The sequence below is a fragment of the Pelodiscus sinensis genome, chromosome 3, assembly GCF_049634645.1.
Source record: "Pelodiscus sinensis isolate JC-2024 chromosome 3, ASM4963464v1, whole genome shotgun sequence".
In the NCBI taxonomy this organism is placed as follows: domain Eukaryota; kingdom Metazoa; phylum Chordata; order Testudines; family Trionychidae; genus Pelodiscus; species Pelodiscus sinensis.
The window spans coordinates 9,643,975-9,666,007 of NC_134713.1; the positions used below are offsets into that span (position 1 = coordinate 9,643,975).

The following is a 22,033-nucleotide window of genomic DNA, read 5'->3' on the forward strand; positions in this document are numbered from 1 at the left end:
ATAGCATTGTTGTATGTATATAATGTATTTACACACACACATGCATTTAAGTATAGAGGAGTTATAGATAGAGATCTGTTTATGTTAAAGTAAGAAGAAAATGCCTTGTATGTTTTACAAACAATGGGACTGTACTGAAATTAATGAAATATCAACATTTCTCTCTGTTTCTTAAATTAAACCCATATGTGCACAAGCAATTTACACTGAATAAATAATTGTTCCTTTAAAATGAAAATATTTTGGTCCCACCTTAGCTTTCTGTCCTTAACTTGTGCTTGTTGAAAACCTTGTCGTTAATCTGTAGCTGTAAATACCTTACAACTAAAATGTTTAAAAACACATTTATCATTCACTGCAATCCCATTAAAAACAATACAGAGGGGGAACATGTATGGGAACATGTGTGTTTTTTCTTCAAAACAAAAATTTTGAACAGCGAAAGTAGGGTTTTTTTATATAAACACTGAAAACAAGATGCAAATTAGAACACGATAAAATCTGTTGCATATAATTATTGCACTATGTTAATTATTCATTGATACTGCACCATGGAGGAAGGTGGAATTTACAAAGATTGCTCCAAAAATAGGCCTCAAGGAGCAGGCAATCTTCTCGCAATCTGCTTTTCAGCCCTTACTCACATGGATACTTCCACTTGGGACAAGAGAGAATAAAGACTCTAGGACTGGCCCTTAAATCCAACAGACGGGACCAAGCGGTGTCAATAAACAAAGGGAGAGCAGGTCAGAATAGACCAGAAAGGACAAGTACAGCGGCAGTGAAAGATCACAAGTTATGCATCTTGTAGCATGCACATATTTCTCGCTTCCAGTTCTTTTTTAGTTACTATACTAAAATGAAGAGATGAAGTTGAAGGGAAGCCGAGGTCAGCAATGAAAGCCCTGACTGTGCATTATTTCCTATAAAAGAGCAATGACAGCGACTGGGGTGGATCATTGCTCACCTTCAGAAACTGCGTTGTGGGCATAGAGCATCAAAGGGATTGTCCTTTTAGCTGGTATCCCACCACAGGCAGTAGGCTACAGCAGAAATGATAGAGGACAGGGCAAAAAAAAAAATCTCAGCCTCTCGTGAGCTTAATCAATGTCAGATGACCCGTGCAATCCTCAGTCACATGAGCAGTTTTCTCTCCCCTCAGTAGCTGTTCTTTACCAGATGCTGCCACTGGTACTCATGCTGAGTAGTACCTTGCCCATGAAAAATCACTGCCCTACATGAGTAAAGTGGCAGATTGTGAGCCACTGACACACACCAGTGAGCAATTATTCACATGAGTAGTCCCGGTGAGGTCTTGAAAGGGTGCCAATGGGATTACTGTTGCTAGCAAGGCACTGACATAAATCATTTTGGGGGTGACTCGGCCCATTCACTATTTAACTGACCCCACAAACTTTTCCTTATTTATGCAAATGGACCTGATGACGACAATGGGACCATTCTCAAGATGAAGCATTATGGATAGGGGGAAGTAATAGTAGGATGATGTATGGAGCATCTAGCTTCCACTGTGGAACATGCCTATACATGTGACTAAATTACATTCTTTCTCATTGCCACATGACTTTGTCATCTTATTTATCATCCTCATGACCATTTCCACACATATAACTGAACAGAGGAAATAGGGAAAATGGTAGCTGTAATGTAGGGAACAGAAGACACAGGAGAGGTACGGAAGATTCTGGGCCCAATCCTCCAATGTACAGAGTGCCTTCATCCACCATAAGCGACAAGGAGTCCTGTAGCATCTTATAGATTAACAGATGTATTGGAGCATAAGCTTTCGTGGGCAAAGTGGGTCTTTGCCCATGAAAGCTTATGCTCCAATACATCTGTTAGTCTATAAGGTGCTACAGGACTCCTTGTTGCATTTGCAGATCCAGACTAACACGGCTACCTCTCTGATACTTCATCCACCATGAATTTCACTGGGAGATGAGGATGATGTTACGAATTTCCTAGCAGAACTAAGTGCTTTAATAGGAAAAGATTTCTTAATTTTATTGCTGTAATATTTTGAGGCCCAATCCTATTCCCACTAAAGGCAAAGTGGGGAAATCTTCCCATTAACTTCAACAAGAGCAAAACTGGTTCCTTTGTGCTGGACTCTGCTTTCACTTTGTTCCTTCAATCCTGATCTGACCATCACTTCTTGAAATAGAATTAACAAGAGTTGTGCTAAATAGCCCACAAATTAACATTAAAAGGAAGTATGTGCCAGCAGTGAGAGAGTAATGGTACTTTTTCTCCCCATTACAGTGCAAAATACCAGCCACTAATAAAGATAAATGCATCAAATAAAAATGGCAGGAACAACTATGTATTCCACTAACTTACTAGAAACACAGGTCAGTCCTGTCAGCACAATGAAAATGTCAGTAAATTAAGGTGTAAAGACAGGATGGGGAATTGGGGTTAAAATGTTTCCCTTTAATATTAACAGAAGATGTACACAATAATATAAGGTGGTGGAAAATAATGAAGACTGTTTCATTTAATCACATGCTTAATTTTAAATCTCATGGGCATACTTAAAATTAAGCATGCAGTTATTTGCTCTTTTGAACAGGGCACATGTGTGTCCATTTATTAATAAATCTGTGTTCTCAAATCCTTTCCCTCCATTAGTTAAAATTCTGTACATTAATTATTATTTCAATAGAAAACTATTCTATTGCTTTGTCAGAAATGTGAGACATATATTTCTCCTGCTATCACTGCATTGTGGCTGAATATGTTTCTGACCTATAGCAAAAAGCATGCACATAATAGCAATATTATTTAATATTTGTTAGTAATAGCACCCACAATACAGGAAGTTAAATACAGACAAATAGAGGTTATTTAAAGAAACAACAAAAGGGCTTTTCTAGTAGAAGCAACATAAACCACTAGAGTCATCTTATATAAGTGATTAACAGTAAGTTCTGTTCTTTTATTATTCTATTATTCATATCTATGTGTTCCTTTAAAATAAATTTCTGGGTTATAATTCATGACAACTTCCAGAACATTTTTTTACCCTCTTCTGAAAATCTAGCAAATGTACAGTGTATTGCAAAATGGAGAAATGTAAATCCTTGTTTTCTTAAGTAATAATAGAGTTGACCAAATGGCTAATGATGAGTGATTTATTTGACACAATTTACCTCCTTTTCAGTTTATGAGTCATTGTGGGCAATTTATAATTTTTTCAAAATTATTCATCAAATTATTCAGCAATTCATATCTGTGAATGACTGCTGTTTGTAGTTTATTTCAGAGGACTTCAATATAAATGTTCAAAATGTCAAATCCGAGCTGTTTTGGGTTATTTGTGACTGAATACATATAACTTTTGCAATCATGTTTCTTTACATTTTATAAATTCAAATTTTGTGAATATCTCTAGGAGCATTTAACATGCTGTTTCCATGTACATTGATGTAATAAATTTATTTACCAGAATATTCATGTTCACTAAAGAAAAAAGGGACATGAACACAGCAGAAGTGATTATATCTATATCAGTAAATATTGAGGGTGGGTTTGCTTTAGGCTTTTGCTGTTTTAGATCCCGATCCAGCAAATAATGTAACCCTGTGTGTAACTTCAAAATCATGAGTAATCTGATTTTGTTCAGTAGGAGCTGCTGAGTTGTCAATGCTTTTGAAAATCAAAGCAGGAAGAGATAGGCCTAAATAGGTGTTGAAGAGCCTAACATAGAGCACCTATGTTAGAAAGTCTTGACCTAAGAAGTTAATTCAGATGATAGGTGACTGGTGCCTGCAAAGGGAGAGGAGGGGAGAATGTAGGGAGGGCCACCCAGAGGGGCATGGAGGTGTCATGTGGAGGGCGGGGGGCTCATTTTAGCAATTAAAATGTTGATGGAGGCATAGGGCAGCAGTGCACCTAAGAATGCCATTATAATGGATTCAAAACAAACAAAGGGATGAAGGTGCTTCTGATAGTTTAGTTGCTGGGTTTTTTTGGCCAGAACACTACTGTAAAGATTTCTGCAAACATGCACAAAGGGCAGACACTGGGTGGAAGGAGGATGCAATCATCATGCAGTGATATTGAAGGGATTTGTGGTTTATAAGGAGAACATGATCTGATTGTAATGATATGGGGTCCAAAGGAAAATGTTCAGAGATAGAAATCAAGCCTTCTCTTTCTCTTTCACATACATCACTCCTAAGCATTGCTAGAGTTTGCTTTGTTAATTTCACCTGTCTCCCTAATTGTCAAAGAGGTCATAAAGTAGCAGGACTTGTCTAAAAGGACTCCTAAGACATTATGCTGTTTTAAAGCAGAAGTTGCCAGTTAATAATCTTTCTGCAGGTGTTCTAATGCTTCATCCTGCCAGAGATTTGGGGAAATGTAGGTGGGTTTGGGGTATTTTTTGGGGGGCGGGGGGAGTGTTAGTTAGTTAGTTTGTTTTTAATTTGGCATGCTGTATTTTGTGGGTATTTTGTGATGAGACTTTTGCACACTGTGTTGTGTTTTGTGTGGTGCTGTGTGCGCTCTCCGGTGGGTGGGTGTATCTGGTGACGAGACTTTGGCACGTTTGTTGTGTTTTGTGTTCTATGTGCTGCGCTGTGTGTGTGTGTGTGTGTGTGTGCTGATGAGACTTTGCATGGCGGTGTGATGTGTTTTGTGTTCCCTTTGTTGTACCGTGTTCCTTTGTTTCCCGTTGTGTTTTCTTTTGCACTCTTTTGGGTTGCGTGTGTTGCTGGGCGTTGTGCTACGCTGTAGGCTCCTTCTCTTGGTGTGTGCATGTGCGTGGCTTTGTATTTGGCATATTGTATGTCTGAGTGCTGTACCCGTTGTGAGTGCGTGGCATATGAGGTGCGAGCCTCTTCCCCGGCGGTTGTGTGGGTTACTTGTTTTGCGTACTGCTGTGTGTTATATAGAGGCATGTGTTCTGTCCGTTGCGCGCATATCTGCTTGTGGGATTGTTCAGTTGTGTTGTGTTCTGTGCGCTGTGTGCATGGTGCCCTGGCCCATTCTATGCAATAGAAGTTATCTTTGTGTTGTACTGCTTACGGTGTGTGTGTGTGTGTGTGTGTGTGTGTGTGTGTGTGTGTGTGTGTGTGTGTGTGTGTGTGTGTGGCCTGCCTGCCTACGAGTAACTCCTTCCCTGCCCCGAGGCCACAAGGAACCACGTTTCCATGTAGCTCTGGTGGAAACTGGTCGCTGGTTTCCTCCCCCAGACTTTCCCTGACAGCCTGATGTACACAAACAGCGGCTAGTTTGTGACACTTGCTCCACACGAGGGGCGATTTTACTGGCAAACAAACTCCACGTCCGACCAGCCTGACAAGGTGCTTGCAGATCCTGTGTAGACAAAAGCAAGCGGCCAGGATGGCTTTTTATCTGCCACCTAATGAACCCAAAAGCCGAGCTCTATCCGCATGGCCGGCCCTTCCTTCTAGCGTAATAGAGTTGATCCCTTCAACCGGTTTTTGTTGTTGTCTGTCTAAGATTATCTCTGCTGGAACCGCGAAACCCATTAATTAAACAAGTTATTAGGATTTAATGCCATTCAAATTGGCCTTTGAAAAGAGACAGCAGTGTTAATTACAGTGCATTAGAACTCGGGGCACAATTATACTTATTACAGGATTATCAAGACTAGTGTAAGGTTTTCCTGCAACAGATAAGAGCTGAAGGGAGAAAGGAGGGGGGTCTGGGAACAATAAAAAGAGAAAAATTTAATTAATTGAAAGATCAAATCATCTTCCTCTATATACTATATTATCCTTCAGTACAGGGTACCCGTATAGATCCATTTCTTATCCTTTGCCCTTAAGTATTTCGAGAAAATAAGCTTTATTTTGGCCCCAAATTTCACAATATAATTGTGGAAGGATACTTTATCCTTTGTTAGTTAAGACTGAATTCTGCTCTTTCGGGTTCTTAACGTCTATATTTCATTTTGGATACAGAACAGCACTTCTCAAGAAAGCAGTGGAGAAATATAGCACTAGCATAGCCTATCTTGGGGAGAGACAGACACTAAAATGATCTCTCATGTCACAGAAGCAAGCAAGCACAATAAATTCCCTGTCAACTATTCTGCTACACAGGGGTTTACAATTCAAATGAAATAAAAGCAATACAAGATATTACTCTCCCTGTGTCTTCTCCGTTTTCAGGAACAACGTATAGTTTGTAGATCGGATGCATGGAAAACACCCTTTCCACCAAGATCCAGTTTATCTTTCCTCCCATGTATCACACAAGGCAGAATGTACTGGAGAGAGAGGACTTTATTTTGCTGTTTGTTTTGTGTGAACATTCCCAGAGTCCCTTGCTTAAACTCTCACCCTTAATGAGGGAGGCGTTATTAGACTGCAGCTTCGTCTCCACTTAAAATCGAAGATCAGAGAAAATGATCAAGCCACCTCGAATCCCTTTCAAATCGGAGGCAGCGCCATAAGTAAACACATAAAAGGCAGAAGAGAGAAGGGGGAAGCGTCTTTCCCACGATTTTATTGGCAGACTTTTTGGGTGACTGATGTTGGAGCTTTTAAGATTTTTTTTAATCAAATAAGATCTGACAGTGTTCCTAGCTAGGCATTAATGCCTCCGCGTTCGCACGTCAGTCACCTCTAAGCGATTTGACAAACTCCAGATCTCTTAAAACGTGCAGAGTTCAGATCATATTAATTCCCCAAAAATGTTTTGATTCAAAGTAGTTTGTATTTTATGTTGCCAAGGGCAATCGAAAAGGAGCTACTGCCGATAGCCTGGCCCCTCTCTCGTCATGGCCCAGAGGCGATAGCAGTATTTAAGCTGCTTGAAATTAGCCTGGGGCAGGAACGATGGATGATCACAAAGCGAAACACGAGCTTTTTTTGGAGTTTGCCATCTCGATTCCATAAAACGGCGGGGGCCAAATGTCACCGTGTTGGCTTTTTAATCCAAATAGTTTGGAGCGGGGCGCACCCAAGCGGTGTGTGCTTCAGACGCAGGGGGGGCTGGGAAGTGGGGCGACTAGCAAACAAGCCCCCCACAAATCAAACGCGAAGCAGGCTCTTCTGCTGTAAAATGGCAACCTAGCGAGGAATGCAAAAGAGGAGTCGATAATAATGAAAGCCTGAGACATTCACTAGGGCAAGTGTGAGAGGGGAGGACGTGGGTCCGGGTTTTGTTGTTGTTTGGTTTGGTTTTAATGATTCAAAAAAAACCCCACAGACGCCCCCTGTAAACAGAAGCTTCATTTCTTCGAGTGATTTCTTTTGAAAGAGACGATGTGAATATTCAACTTTAAGGCAAAGCTCCCGCTCTGTATGTACAACATTAATATGATCTCTGCAGAATTTGGTACTCAGAAATATTAACATATCAAAGCAGCCGCCCGAGGCTAGAGAAGCTATCGATACACGAGCAGTAGGTAAAGTAAAGATTATTGGTTCTGATGGTTAGAGTAGTGGAGCTCCGGGCTATACCCTGCACACCATTAAATGAAAGTGATAGCATGGGGATCTCTGCATCAGAATTGGTGGCAAATATTTTATCTACCGAGTAATTATCTCGCCTGCAAAAGTCTTTTGCTTTCCGTGGCTCATTAAAGAAAAACACAAAATCATGGCACTAAACAATGTCCCAGACAGCCAGGACCTACAATGTCAGACCTGCGTTCGGAGAAGGATTTTAATGTATTTGTATTTATTATAATTATTGTTCAGGTTGATAAAGAAAACCGCATTGCCTTTCGATCCCCCTTCTCTCCAGAACAATAGAATGACATTTTTCAAGGGGAAATTACATGAGGAATTATGTCCTAAAATCAATCAATCAATCAACTTCTTTCTTTCTTTCTTTCTTTCTTTCTTTCTTTCTTTCTTTCTTTCTTTCTTTCTTTCTTTCTTTCTTTCTTTCTTTTTCCAAAAAGATCAGCCAAACTTGTTTTTAAACGATATATGATATATATGTATTAACGAGAAAAAAAATTGACATGAGACATTTAAAATATTAGGGAATTCCAGAATTGATATTTTCCTATAGATATATCGATGGAGAAGATGGGATGCTGTACAGCGCTTAGCATGGGATATTTTTAGTATTACTAATTCCTATCGCTTTTTCCGAAGTCGGACAACATATTTATCATATATTTTGTTATATATTTGAAACTTATAGACTAATCTTTGATACCTATCGCCAAGAGGTAACTTGTGTGTAGCTACAGTTCAGCATTAGTTCAGTGGAGGGAAAACTTTACATTTCCATGCTGGATTTCCTTTACTAGCGATCTTTAAACTCTTGAGCAACTTGATCGCTTTTAAAAAAGAGAAAATCGTGACTATAATCAGCCACACAGGTAACTGGTTAGCTCCTTAACCGAGAGGCGGAAATTTACTAAACCGGAGGTAAGCAGAACGGATATTCGGATCCTCTTTCCGGACAAATAATACGGACAGAACCCCCGGTCTATGGGACTATAGTTATTCTCTTTGCTAACGAGTCAGCTTCCAAGAGATCCGATTTTGGTTCAGAAGCGAAAACACTTCCTGAGTCAGAATTAATATGAACTGAATTCAGAGGAGAAAGAACTAAGGGAAAACAGGCGCGTGTATGCCCTTGTAATGGAGAGACCGCATGGGTAGGAATTGCCAACATCCCACCTCCATGTGTCTAATCACGGACAAACATTCTCCGCAACTCCTTAAAGTTTCAACCCACCATCCTTCTCCACTCCTTTCAGAGGAATGGTCCCCTCAATTTCCCTGCCTGTTTCCGACTGGTTTGGAGTTTTGCTGCTCTGGTTCATAGTTTTGCGAAATAAGAAGTAAACGCAACTTTACCTAGCGGGGGATATAATTTAAACGGCGGAAAATATACGACATGTTATAGAACAGCCCCCAGTAACAACCCCAGATGCTAGCGAAGGAAGAGGAGGACGACTGCCATTAGTGGAGCTGTTCTTTCAGCACCATCCTTGTTAATGACCGCCCTACCCGTCATCTACAGTCCAGAGAGCCTTGAATATTACCCTCTCACTTGCTTTTTAGTTAATTTGTTTGTTCTTTCAGCTGCCACGTTAATACTAACAGACCCAGGCGTGTTTATGGTGCTGGGTTTCATTGCTAAACTTTATATTATTGCTACAATGTTTTAAAGCAAATCGATCTTAAAATATAAACGGATTCAGTTTTTAGCCCGCTTCCCCCTCGGCTTTTATTTTGAGCTAATCGTTCCCTCCCACAACCACTCGGTCAAGATTTCGCTTGTTCCTGGCCACTGAAATGGGAATTTCATTCCGTGCATAAGATTTTAAAATCTGGCGGAAAAGGAAATCGGAACGGTTCACGCCCTGTGTAGGACCCCACGTGTAATTCTAGAAATTGTCTTGTTAAATGCAATTTCAGTAGCAATTCGATCCTGGATGCATTTTGTTTTTATTTAAATATATGGCATGTCCCGGTATCTGAATGATAAAATCGGGTTTATTCGATTTAAGTAACACTTCACCTAATAGTGTGATGAAGAGCAATGGACTTAAAAAACCCCCAAGAAGCAGATTAATTAAGGGAAAGAATAATATTTTCCAAGAGACAGGGTCTTTGACAAATCCCTTATATTCGTTTCATTCGGAATGCATATATTTATGATAAGCATTATTTTGGGATACAGCTTGTAGCTGTATTGGCGTTGAATATATGGGCCTCAAGACAAAACAGCCTACCTTTGCTTCTCTTATTCAAAACACATACTTTTCACAAATAGTCCTAAACAAGATATTCCTTAAAGAGAACAGAATCTTCCGGCTAACTTGGATTCAGGGTATTTTCAGTAGCAGATGGCATAGAGGACGTCTTTATCCAGGCAATTAACTATTTTGGCAATCACAAATTTTTCAACCTGTCTGGAACACCGAGTTATTTAGTACACTGATTCTTCCCAAACTCTCCCGCTCCCCATAAGAGATCAGACTGCAGAATATAACAGCCAAGCACTAGAAAGTCCACACATTTCTAAATTAAAGCGAGACAGCTATTTGGTGGGCGATGGGGGTGAAACAAACAAACAGAAACCTCGATTCACCTTTAATTTCGGATAGCTGCTATGAATAGAGATGTTTGACTGTCTGATGCACATTAAGACAGTCCATTAGTTTTAATGTGCTTCTCTTTACATAGTTATCATCTTTTTTTTTTCAATATACCTGTAATATTCTGCACAACGGAGAGAGAGAAAGACATGGGGTTACTTTTTTAAAACGAGTAAAATATAGGAAAATATGTTAACCTGCTTACCTCTCCTTATCACCCCACCTTGGCTGTTCAGTACTAGCCCACATTGGGCCTCCACCGACCCCTTAAATTACGAAAAATAAGCAAAATCAGACACAAACAGACATCAAAACTCTTTAAATAAAGCAGCGTTTGTTTTAACACGGAGCTCGGCCAACAACAACAGCAAAGGCAACACACTTCTAAAATGGGAGTCAAATTGCCTGACAAAGTCTATACAGTATCAGGATAATCCCTTAATCTTCCACTATCCTAGGAAAGGTATTTATTATAGAATAAGTCTCAAGGTTGATTGCTATTTAGACATAATTGTTGGATAGATAGATAGATAGATAGATAGATAGATAGATAGATAGATAGATAGATAGATAGATAGATAGATAGATAGATAGATTTGAAAAGTCCATACTGTCTCTCTGTAAATACTCATATAGCCTGTTTGTAAGTGTGCATAGTGAATACACAAAATTCCCCCCAAATATCTATTTATCTTAACAAAAAATTCTGAGCAACAGTGCAGCTATCTATGTATACAGAAACGTACACTGTGTGTGCAAACACATACACACACCGTGTATATATAACATGGCCACTCACTCACAGCGTCCAAGAAAATGTGTGTGTGTGAGTGTGCTGGTATATCTATGAAGAGTTTTGTATGTCTGCATGATTCTTGCTTATACTTGCTCTATTACTCTTTTATTTTATATTCAATTCCGCTTTTCTACATATTTTTAGTAGGAACGATGGAAATGATGGAATCGGTTTTTTTTTTTGGTTATTTTTTTAATAGTGGGGGGAAATATACCTTTTGGCCCAATGGAAATGTGGCAAAGACGCATTTTCTTTTACAAACACACGAGATATTTGACATGAAAGAGTCCTTTAAGGGTGTTAACCTACTCAACAGCCCGTGAACAGTTAAGTAAATGCGGAGGGAGAGCCGGTGCATAATAAAAACCTCACTTTACAAAACAACCTTTACAGTCCTGGCTCTCTCCCCCAGTTTCACCATATTGGCGCTGGCCTGTAAGACCCTGCTTTTCAAGGCTCTTTCTTATTTTAAGTGTTCTGCTTTAAAGTGATTATGAAATCAATATGAAAAAAACGTGGCGACTGAGCATAAATTAAAGCGGTGACGGGAAAAGGTGTGACAGTTTCCTTTGTTGTCCATGGAAAATCTTTTTAGGGGACTGAAAGATGCCACTCCAGCCTCAAGACTGTTTGCATCTGTTAGGCTGACTTAAACCGCCCTCTAAACTATTGGACTTTCACTTAACATTCTGTGCGGGGGAAGTATATTTACATTTGTTGCATTGGAAATGAGGCATATGCTGATGAACGTTTCAAAAAGAAAGACGGAGGGGAAGGGGAAACTATGGAGGCCACAATTTTGGTTTGTAGGACTCCTGCCCGTTCTATTTCAGCCTGCCACCAAAACACCTCGCACTAAACGCCACGTGAAATTAACAAGCCTGAAAGTGTGTTTTGAAGCTACTACACATATACAAATTCTATGCCTCAATAGAGTATCCTTTTCTCTCCAGAAAAAAAAGGGGGTGAAAAATAAGTGAAAGGGAGGGTGCCAAGAGGCAAGGGGGGCGAGGGTGTTTTTAAAATGAGTTTTGATCAAATAATGAACACCCCTTCCCCCGTTTTTTGAAAGCTGATTATTTTTAATTTCTAATCAAAATGAATCTGGATCTGCCAGATTAATCGAATTTTATCAATCCTGTATTATTATTATTACTATTCGTAAGGGAACCATGTTGTTTGGTCGGATGACACTGTATACATGGCCAGTTGAATGGCACTAAGTCGAAAATTGGATAAACTATGGTGCTCTTTTGCACAGGACTTAGGCATTGTCCACAGCCTTGCAAACGTTCTTAATCCCCTCTTTTGAAAGATACAAGGCTTTGTGCTCGGAAAAGAAAAAAAATTGTACAGATACAAAAAAAATCAGCAGCAGACGCGGTTATAAAAAGGAGTAAATAGGTTTTAGTTGGGCTAAGAAGTGAATGGCAGATTTTGGTGGGGGGGCGGGGTGATGGACATACGGGGAGCCTTATGGAAAATATAAAAAAAAATGCCCAGCGAATATGCAATTATTTTGTGAATTTAAATGTAGACATTCAAGATTTATGGAGTTTCTCCTCCAAACGGATGGAACAGTTAAGATTCTTTGGTTGGTACTATTTTTCCCCCTAACTAATGCCTTGCTCCGAAGTAAATGGGGAGAAAAAAGCTTTTTAATGGGGCGCTTCTTAGTTCTCCAAACTAACACCTATGGATGAGGGAAAATAAGCACAGTAAATACCCTGAAATCCGTCTTAACCTGGCCACTTCTGGACTGACCATGGCTCCTTAGTTTGGTTTAAGGGAAACTATTTGTATTTTACCTTTAAAATACGCATAATTATAAATGACAGTTTTAAAAATATATTTTAACTTGGGACAGAGAGACGGCTGGAAATGAATTCTAAATCGACAGCACCGGATATTTAGTTGACTATAAACTAGGTTATTATCTGCGTAGGTAGAGAGATACAGTGAATAGACAGAAAGTAGATACATAGATCTGCATCCATACCTATATATCTCAAGACCTTCATTCTTTTATTGACATATATTTATTTTATTGTATGGTATATTTTTTGCTTTAACATTTCATCTGTCGTCGCTAAACTACAGACTATCTACGGGACCACATTAGATTTTTAAAAAAATATCTCCTAGCAGAGATACTTTTTCGGATGTTCTTCTTTCTCCTCCCTCGGTCTATTTGGATGTTTTTACGTGTCCCTCTGATAGTGAAACATACCCATTTACTACAAAAGGGAGAAAAGGGTTTGCGGTGGATGATTTCGTAGTCATTTCGAGCGCCTTGGGTTTGGAGGGGATACGCAGAAAGATCTCCTGATTAGTGTACCAAACCTCACGTATTAAAGCGGAGCCACTGACAGTATTAAACCAGGTGTGAAGTTATTTGTCCGGCAAGAGCGCTGCTTGCTTTTGGACCCTGGAAATGGTCCTTATGACTCCCTCCCGATAGATGTGATCGGGGTGGGAGCGATCCTGAAGTGGCTGGGAGGAAGCCCCAGCGAAAGTATATCGCATGCTATTTACCTGCAAATCGTCTGCTCCCGAGGATGCAAGACCGAGGCTTGGTCCTGGCAGGAGTCTTTGATCGGGGTGCATCCCATATTGGGATCCATGGCTCATAAGAGACAAGTCGTGGCGCCGGTAAGCATCTAAGCACCCCAGCTCTCGCCTCTGCTCGTCCAAGCAAGAGGATTTGAGAGCCCGGGCGTTGTGCAGGTTAATAAAATCGGTGGGTTCCCCATGGTGGATCTGCTGGTAGTATTGCTGCGAGTGGTGGAGAGAATTCAAGGAGTACGCGTCAGGGTTGACGGCCGGGTGGCTGTGTTGGAACTCGTAGTGGAAGGATTGGTGATGAAGTGGGGTGTACTGGTGATTAGTGGAGAAATACGGGGAAGCAAACTCAGTGCCGGTGGTGGAGTAAGTTAGAGGCGAAGAGGAGGAATAGGCGACAGTTGAGTTGGCCACAGACTCCAGACATCCAAGCTGCATCAAACGGTAGCTGTTTGATCCGTCATGACGTATCTGAAAGGAAGAAGGGAAAAGGAGACCCCAAAACTGGAGGTTTGTCATTTAAAACACCGTGCGCGACTCTTCCAGGCCCTGTCTGCTGCATCGCTTCCCCCCTATTAAAAGCGCCCAACTCCAAGCCGTACGGAGGTAGTTTGCGCTTGGTGTCATGCAGATCTGTTAAAAAAATAAAGGACCCCCTCAAACCTGCCTGATTGCAGTAGAGCAAAAGGAATCCACCGCGCTGAAATACAAGGGGGAAAAAAGGGAAAACCACCAGCACAAAACTAACACTGATCACAGCTCTGCTATCAGGGAGGGAAACAAAAAGTCAGCACACAGAAGGGCTTTCACCCCCAGAAGGGGAAAATCTCGCCATTGTGTTCTCTAGCGTTTACATATCTAGCAACAGAACCGCCACCTTCTTGTGTTTGGGACCCTGGATCCTAGCGACTCCGGCGCATTTCCCCCCTCGAATGTTCCCAGAAGAAGGCGATGCTCCGTCTTGGCCACATCTTCCCCTTTCTGGCGAGTTGATTATTTTCCCCGCAACTTCATTATATGATTAGGGGTCTTATTCTGGTTTCGTGGTGGCAACTGTTTTAACGTAGTAATGAGTTGCTCTTGCTGGTGACAGATGTCATAACGAATTTTCGCCCTATACTTCTTTAAATTGTGTCTGAAGCCAGATTATAATTAAATGTAACGGTCCAATATGGATTATTTTAAAAAAAATACTGGAAACAACCACAGAGGCACACACGCTCACACCCATGCACCCATACACACGCGTACACACACACACACACACGCACGCACAAAATACCTCTGCTTCGTGGACTAGTCCTGGAAATGTAGTTGACATTTTTTGGTTCTCCGAAAAAAAAAGGCGCAGGATAAAATTCCCTCTCAAAAAAGAAAATAAAATTAAAATAAAATTAAAATATCCAAACTGCTTGAATCCCCGCCCGATTTTTTAAGTCTATATCTAGGAGAGAATTTGCAATGTGTCTGCATAGATTAGACCGCTTCCTTTTCCATGCACCACCTTAAAAACCTGTAGGAACAAAATTTTCCCTCTGCACAAAAGCAGCTCCCTGGATCAGATTTTGTACTTGCTGGGTATTTCTTTGGCTGATGTCGTAGGTCCCTTGGTAATATAGAAGTTTTGAAAATTAAGCATCAGCACTGAGAACTGGGAGGACAATAGATAGAGGAGCTTCATCCCAGGAGACAAGGAATAAATATTGTATCTTCGCCTAATAAGGAACTGTAGGCTCTTTCAACATTTTTATACAGTTTTTCCTCCACTCTTTAGAATTTTTTTTTCGTACACAGGCTTATATGGGAGGTAATCTGATCGAAGGGGGCATTTTAAACACATTTTATCGAGAGGCTATAGATCTAATAGATATAGTAATCTATACTAACTAAATCGTCATTTTAAATAGGTAAGTGTGCTCCTTCCTGTTGGTTCTACTGCTTTTAAATACTGACCAAAAGAAAAGATTGCACAATCTCGGGGTGTTTCCTTAGCTGTATTTTTTTTCTAAATTAAAACAATGTTGTTGGGCTTGATTTTTTCTTACATTTATTTCCAATTTAAGTCCACCCCACACCCCAATCTTTTTTCCCCATCCAGGTTACCAAACAATCTTAGTGTTTTTAAATACCTTTTCAAATAAGTAGCTAGTCTGAGACTATAAAGCATTATTGCACACGCACACAAACACACACACACACTAAATTACACACAATGCTACATACATACATATATATGTGATACATAAGGGGAAAATGGGGCCGTGTGAGAGAAAGGTGGACCTTTTCCCATTTAAATTAGTTTTATTTTTTATTTTTCAAGAAGTGCTATTACATTTTATTCGTGGAAAATTAATTGAGGCTGGTTAGCACTGTATTGCACATAGGAAGGTTTTACAAATGAATTTATTTATATACTTGTAGTGACATTAGTCGTAGGAGTTTTCATGCTGGGTTGGGGCTGAAACACTGTTGTTGAAGAAGAAGAAGAAGAAGAAGAAGAAGAAGAAGAAGAAGAAGAAGAAGAAGCAAGGCATATTTAGAATGGGAAGTATCAAAATATAAACGAACGTTCTAAATCGAGCACAATACTGGAAAGTTGCAAATGTTCTGAGAAAGGTATTTGGCCAAATGGCATTTCCTGACGATGTGTGTCTGCTGATGGCTAGTGTCCACAAATTACAAGGCTGGAGTTAAGAGAGGGTGTAACTCGCTTTTAATTGCCCTTTAATTTGGTTTGCTTTCAAGTGTTTTAGCTACGAAGGTGTCTTAATAATAAGCCGCAGGCAAATAAGCATGTGGCTTTTTTTTTAAAGGTCTAGCTTTTGGGGAGGGTTTACTGGTATCTGTTCATGCAGGCTAACAGGACCTGTCATTCATCCCTCTTTTCTTTATACAAATGGACAAAGGCACACGACTGGAATTGAAATGCATTGTCTGAGATGGAAAAGTGCGATTATGCAGGCGTGCACAGGGGTCAGCAGCAAACACTTTCTAGCACTCCCACATTTTATTAGCGGGTTCATGTTGGCAGAATTCTCTCCTCTCCCCCCCCCCCCCCCCCGCTCCCTTCACTCTTCTTAATGAAAAAGGGGGGGTAACAGGCAGGAAGGACGTTTTATTTACTTTGTTTCTTATAAGAGGGAATGTCGACACTGATTATTCTAACGTAATGCATTGAAATATCAAGGATCCCTTTTCTTTCCCCATGTTTGATAGTCAGGGATGATTCCACATATTAGATATTGCGGAACCTCTCAAAAGTCTGGTAGGCAAAGCCTGAAACAACGTGGAGTAAATAAATAAACTAAACTCTCCTTTAAATTATTGACCTGCTCCCAATAAATGAAATATATGTGTGTACGGTCAATACATGAGCAATAGGTCATATACACCAAAAGTTATGATAGCTTGAATAGATACTTCTGATAGATGTAAACTTTCTTCTTCTTCTTCTACTTCTACTCCCCCTACTCCTCTAATATCATCCAGACAGAAAACTCTCTCTCGACACCCATCCAATATCAATATTTTCCTCACAATTATTAATGCCTAAGGATGTTATTTTTGTCCTCTACGTTTGTTTTGATTATTGTTTCTCCTCCATCACTATTTATACTAAAGAAGTTGCACTTGTTACAAAGCAAAGGGAAAAGCGCGATAAACTAAGGTGTGCATGGAAACACTGCGATACGAAAAACGTGGATGTGAGTCTATTTTTATAAGGTTAAACAGAGTTGTCTCTCCTATTAATCTATGTATGTACATCCATTTCTCAGATCAATGCTTTTAATGAACTATTTCTCCACAGAACCCATCAGCCTTCTATTTATTTATTTTGAAAACTTCCATACGGGAGTGGGGGGGGGGGGGGAGAGTTATTTTATTTTGGGTTCGGCTCGGCTCATGGGCTGCCGTTACTTTTTGCACCCAAAACAAGATGTAACTGACCCTTTTGGGTCACATGTATAATTTATTTAAGTATGACCCAAGTTTCCTAAACAAGGACTGATTCTTTCAAGTACTCACCCCCCCCCTTTTTTTTGCAGATACAAACTAACACAGTTTCCTCGCTGAGATTTAACAAAGAGAATAACTCCTCCTCCCTTCCCCCACCCCACACACGTGCTCAGTGGCAACTAAACCGAACTATGAACCTAACTTCTCCTGCGGGGGAGTTTTGATCAATTAACCAAACAACCACCAAATGCTCCTGTCTGAAGAAAAAGTTTAAGAAATCAACGTGACATATGCAGGCGCTGGTCAATTCCATCTGTTACGTTTGGTTGTGTCTCCTATGCTTTTACTCAGGAACACGGCATGTAGACAGTTTGTTCTGAAGTCACCCCAAGCCCCATTAATAGGCCGAGGCAAGCTGCAGATCTCTTGTTAATTACTCTAAAAGAATTCCTTTCAGGAAAGTTAATTGGCATCTTTCTGTTTTCCTATCATCGCCATAAGCTAATGGCTCCAGCAGACTTTGGCGTTAGGCTTAATTGAATTAACTGGGTAAATTATTTAATAGAGCGTGCTCTCCCTTTGACGATCATGCAAAGGGTTCATCCTCGAGGAGAACCTAGCCTGATGGTTGGCGTAGGGCTGGTGAATTTCCAGAGGAAAGCTGGGCAAGCCAGACTGGATTTCTGAAAACGTGCCGCTTGTCTGGACTCATCTCCATTCATCGGGTAGCGCACTGAACTGTGTAACGGGAAGCTTGGTCTAGTTGTCTGGCGATCGTACCATGAATAACTGCCCACAACTGTCCAACAGATTGGTGTTTGACCTAAAATACTCTCAAGTATTTGGAGGCCAGCCTGGAGTTCATTTTTCCTCCCTTCCCCCGATCGTGTTCAGAGTCCCTGTTCATCTGACAAAGTGGGCTGTGCTCACGATAGTTCGTGATTCTTTATATTTTGGTTAGGACTACTGGTTGGTCTTAAAGTTACAGACTAACACAACTGAGGTTGGTGGGTTTTTTTTAACACACACAGGAGTATTTCTTTTGATGACAAATCATGAGCCTGCTCTTACAGCCTTCACTGGCGCGAACCTCTCCGAGGCTAGGGAGAGTTTTACCCTAGTGAAGCCGAGAACGTCCAAAGACCAAGAATCTTTACAAAGGGAGTTTGAGCATGAACAATGCGATGAAAGACTCAACAGCGGGGATCCACGTTAAGTCCTTTTGTGAGCGTTGTAGTCACACGCCTGCATAAGAAGGGTCTCTCTCCTTCATTGGCTGACAAAGGCTGTTTACCTTTCCCCGTATGCTTGCCTTTCCCCGTGGCTTTTATTGCTTCTCAGAAGTCTGAAGGGTGTGAGCTTCGAGGAACTTCCCCTTAAAAGAAAAGGCATTTTCCTCGAAGAGAGCCCTCGGACATTTCTTTGTCCACCCTTCTTTCTAGCCTCGTAACCCCTTGCTTTCGGGAACCCCGTTGTTTGGGACTCTGTCTTATCCACCCTAAGATTCTTGCCAATAACTTTGACTCCTTCCTGGGTGAAAAGTGGACTTAGAAGGGTAAATCCAAAGAGCATCACTCTGCAGGCCGGAGTCCGGCCAACTTCCATTCTCGTAGTGCCTTTGGCAGGTTTGATATTCTTATTAAAGATGATTATTCAAGATCCTAATTTAAAACGGCATCGGTGGTTTCCCCCCTCTTATTATTCTGGGTGTGTAAGGGGCAGGGCGAGGGAATAAACATTGGCCCGCGATTTTCCCTAGCTTCTCTCGAGGAGACAAGTTAAAGAGCCGTTTGCAGAGTTTGGGGCTGCTGCCGGCCACGTTAATATTTCTGGCACAATTTGGCCTCCTAGCAGATGAACATGTGTTCCCGCTCCCCGCCCTTTCCTTTTGAACGGCAACTAACCCTTTTGCCCGCCACCACACTCCATGGTCTGTGCGCATCTGTATTCTGCTTCGACCCAGCTGCCGAGAGGCACATAATAGGAGAGGGGAAAATGCATCTGCTAGCAATTAAAACCTCTGTGAATATATTAGTCTGAAATTAAAGGGCATAACTAGTGTCTCCAGTAATTTCTTTGATAACCGTAACAATTGTGGGGTTTCTTCCTCGCCAAGATTTCGACTGTGATGCAAGGGCGACTGTTCAAAGCCATCAGCAAACATCTCTGGTTTGAACCTGGACTCGATCAATATTTTCGGGCCAAGAAGGGTGCTGCCTGCGTCACCCAAGGCCTTGTTTTAGACGGACTCCGGAGTGTGGCCGGCTCTAGCCTCAACCTACTATGAATTCATCGACGTTTCCAAACATTCCTTGCATACACAGTGCTCTTAAGCTGACCAGGACAAAGCCAGAGTTCTCCCCTGGGTTGGACTCGCAACCCTTCCCAGCTTTCCTCCTCGAACCGATTCCTCTTGAAACCCCTCCGAGCAGACCCTTCTCGGTCCTAGTGCCCTATCACGCCTCCTCTCTTTGTTCCCGTCTTCCCTTTCGGTTCCTTACTGCCTGGCCATGTGTGTCCAAACTGTCGAGCTGGCCTCCTTCCCCTTAGCTCCATCCCTTGGACTTGTGTCGTTAGCTCATTTCCTCCTCGGAATGGATGTCTCTTCTCCGCCGCACGCACTAGGCCAGACTGCCCCAGCTTGGTTCTTCTGGGCACCTTGCTGTTCCCTTCCCAGCATCGGTGTTTCTCCACACCAGCTTCCTCGTCTTGCAAGCCTCTGGCTCTCTTCGATACTTGACGACTCCTGCGGCAGCTCCCTCGTGGTCCTTGCTCATGTGAACTCCCTGAAGGCTATGCCTGGGGGCGGAGGTGCGAGCGCAGAACCTAGAGCGAAAGGTTGCAAAGGCACCTTTGCTCAACGATGATCGAAAATGGCCAGTGATCTCTGGCGTGTTCCCTCTTCTGCAGCCAGATCCATCAAGCGCTCTAGGCTGACTCTACCAACCTGTTCTTTCTTGAGCGCTCTTAATTTCCTTCAGAATTTTTTACTGCATCCTTTTTTTAAAGGGAACATGATCACTTGCGTGGCATCCGGCTATCAGCTACGTGTGGGAAGCCCCCTCCCCCGCCTAAATAGCAAAAGCTGCCTCTCCTGTCAATTACAGACCATTTTCCTTTCCATTGACCTCTTCTTGTACTTGAAAAAGTCTTATTGTTTTATTTATCGTAATCCCTGGTGCAAACCTCCTTTCATTCCTTAGCTTGGCAGTTCTCACATTTCTTACAGTCTCTTCCCCTCATGAGGTAAGATCCCCAGACCTCGTCTCTCTTTCCCTGACCTCTTTCCTTCACATATTTCACCTTTCTACTTTTGGACCTTTGGTTCATCCAAACCAACCTTTCTTTACTCCCAGTCTGTTCGCGGCCGAGTGTAACTGAGGGTTCCTGAGAGCACCCTAACTTCCTTTGCATCTTTTCATCCTATTCTTGTTTACCTATTGCTTTGTCACTTTACATTTCACCCCCTCTTATTTGCTCTGCTGAAAAGTAAAATTATGTTCTAATTGCAAACCCAACTAGTTTACAATCCTGTATGTGTGCCTACCTCCACCTCACTACATCTCCAGGCATATCTTCTTTGCTCATTAATGAGCCATTTCGTTTCAGTTCTTTTCTGTTTGGAGAAGGAGGTGGTCCCAAATTTCTCAGTGATATTGTGTGCACTCGAGTTCATGTCCAAATAGTAAGCTAAGCTTTCCCCGGCTGCTTTCTTTGAAGTTGGGAAAATACTTTTGTAATTCTCGTCCCCATATTGTTCCTTCTGAGATGTTATGTAAATAATTTCTACTGACTGTCCACTCCCCTGTAATAACTTTGTTTCTGAAAGATTTTGAGGTTTACAGGTTTGTTTTGGAGAACACACACACACACACAGACACATGTTGAAATCCTTATCTTGCCTGCGTGGATCTTGTACGTGGATCTTTCAAATTTCAAGAGCATGAGCCATCCATCCATCCATCCATCCACTCGTCCTCTCTTCTTTCATCCTTAACTTGAGAGATCTTCACAGTGAAACTGACGCATTTCTCTGGGACAGCATGGCTCTTGAAAAAAATAACATCAGCAGCATTTTTCTCACCAGCTCTAGTCGCAACGCTCCAAAGTCCGCTTCTGCAGAACGTGCAATAGAAGCAAGATTAATTTGGGATGTTGCTCCAAAGGCCGTGAAAGTCAATGGAAGCATTCCCATGATCATCAGGGTACTTCGGATCAGGCCCTTGGAATTCACCATTTCCCACTGGGTACCTCACCCACAACACACTTGGTATCTAGAAGGACGAGGTGATGATACTTCACAAAGCTTGAAAATTAAGCAATGAACCCAATTAAAACAATCCTCAAGCCAGTCTCAGGTTCAGGGCAGTTTTGAGCCGTGCATCCACCCAATCAAATCAAATAGGCCCTTGAAAATGCCCCTAATCAGAGAAACTGACTAGCTAATTTAAACCAAGATGACACTATTCACATTATTTTCAGGGTGCATTTCAATATTTGAAGCCGAATTCTATCATTAAACTCCTCTCTGGTAGTGGAGAATGAAAACATCTGTAGACTGTGATGTATTAAAGATGTACCTTATATTAGAATCATCCATAATTAATGCCGACATTCCAATAAATAATACAGTGTCAGGTTCTTTAGATTAT

At 41.4% G+C, this 22,033-nt stretch overlaps 1 protein-coding gene across 1 annotated transcript in view; it reads right to left on the reverse strand.

The window, feature by feature from the left end:
* The window catches only part of TFAP2D (transcription factor AP-2 delta), a 56,531-nt gene extending 41,626 nt beyond the window's left edge, over positions 1–14,905 (reverse strand). Inside the window, exons 1-3 of the mRNA XM_006137022.4 lie at positions 14,707–14,905; positions 13,398–13,895; positions 10,272–10,332 (exon numbers count right to left, since the gene is read on the reverse strand). Of these exons, the coding sequence (XP_006137084.1) occupies positions 10,272–10,332; positions 13,398–13,895; positions 14,707–14,745 (598 nt within the window). The 5' untranslated portion in view covers positions 14,746–14,905. The remainder of the gene's footprint in view (positions 1–10,271; positions 10,333–13,397; positions 13,896–14,706) is intronic.
* Positions 14,906–22,033: the final 7,128 nt, after the last annotated feature.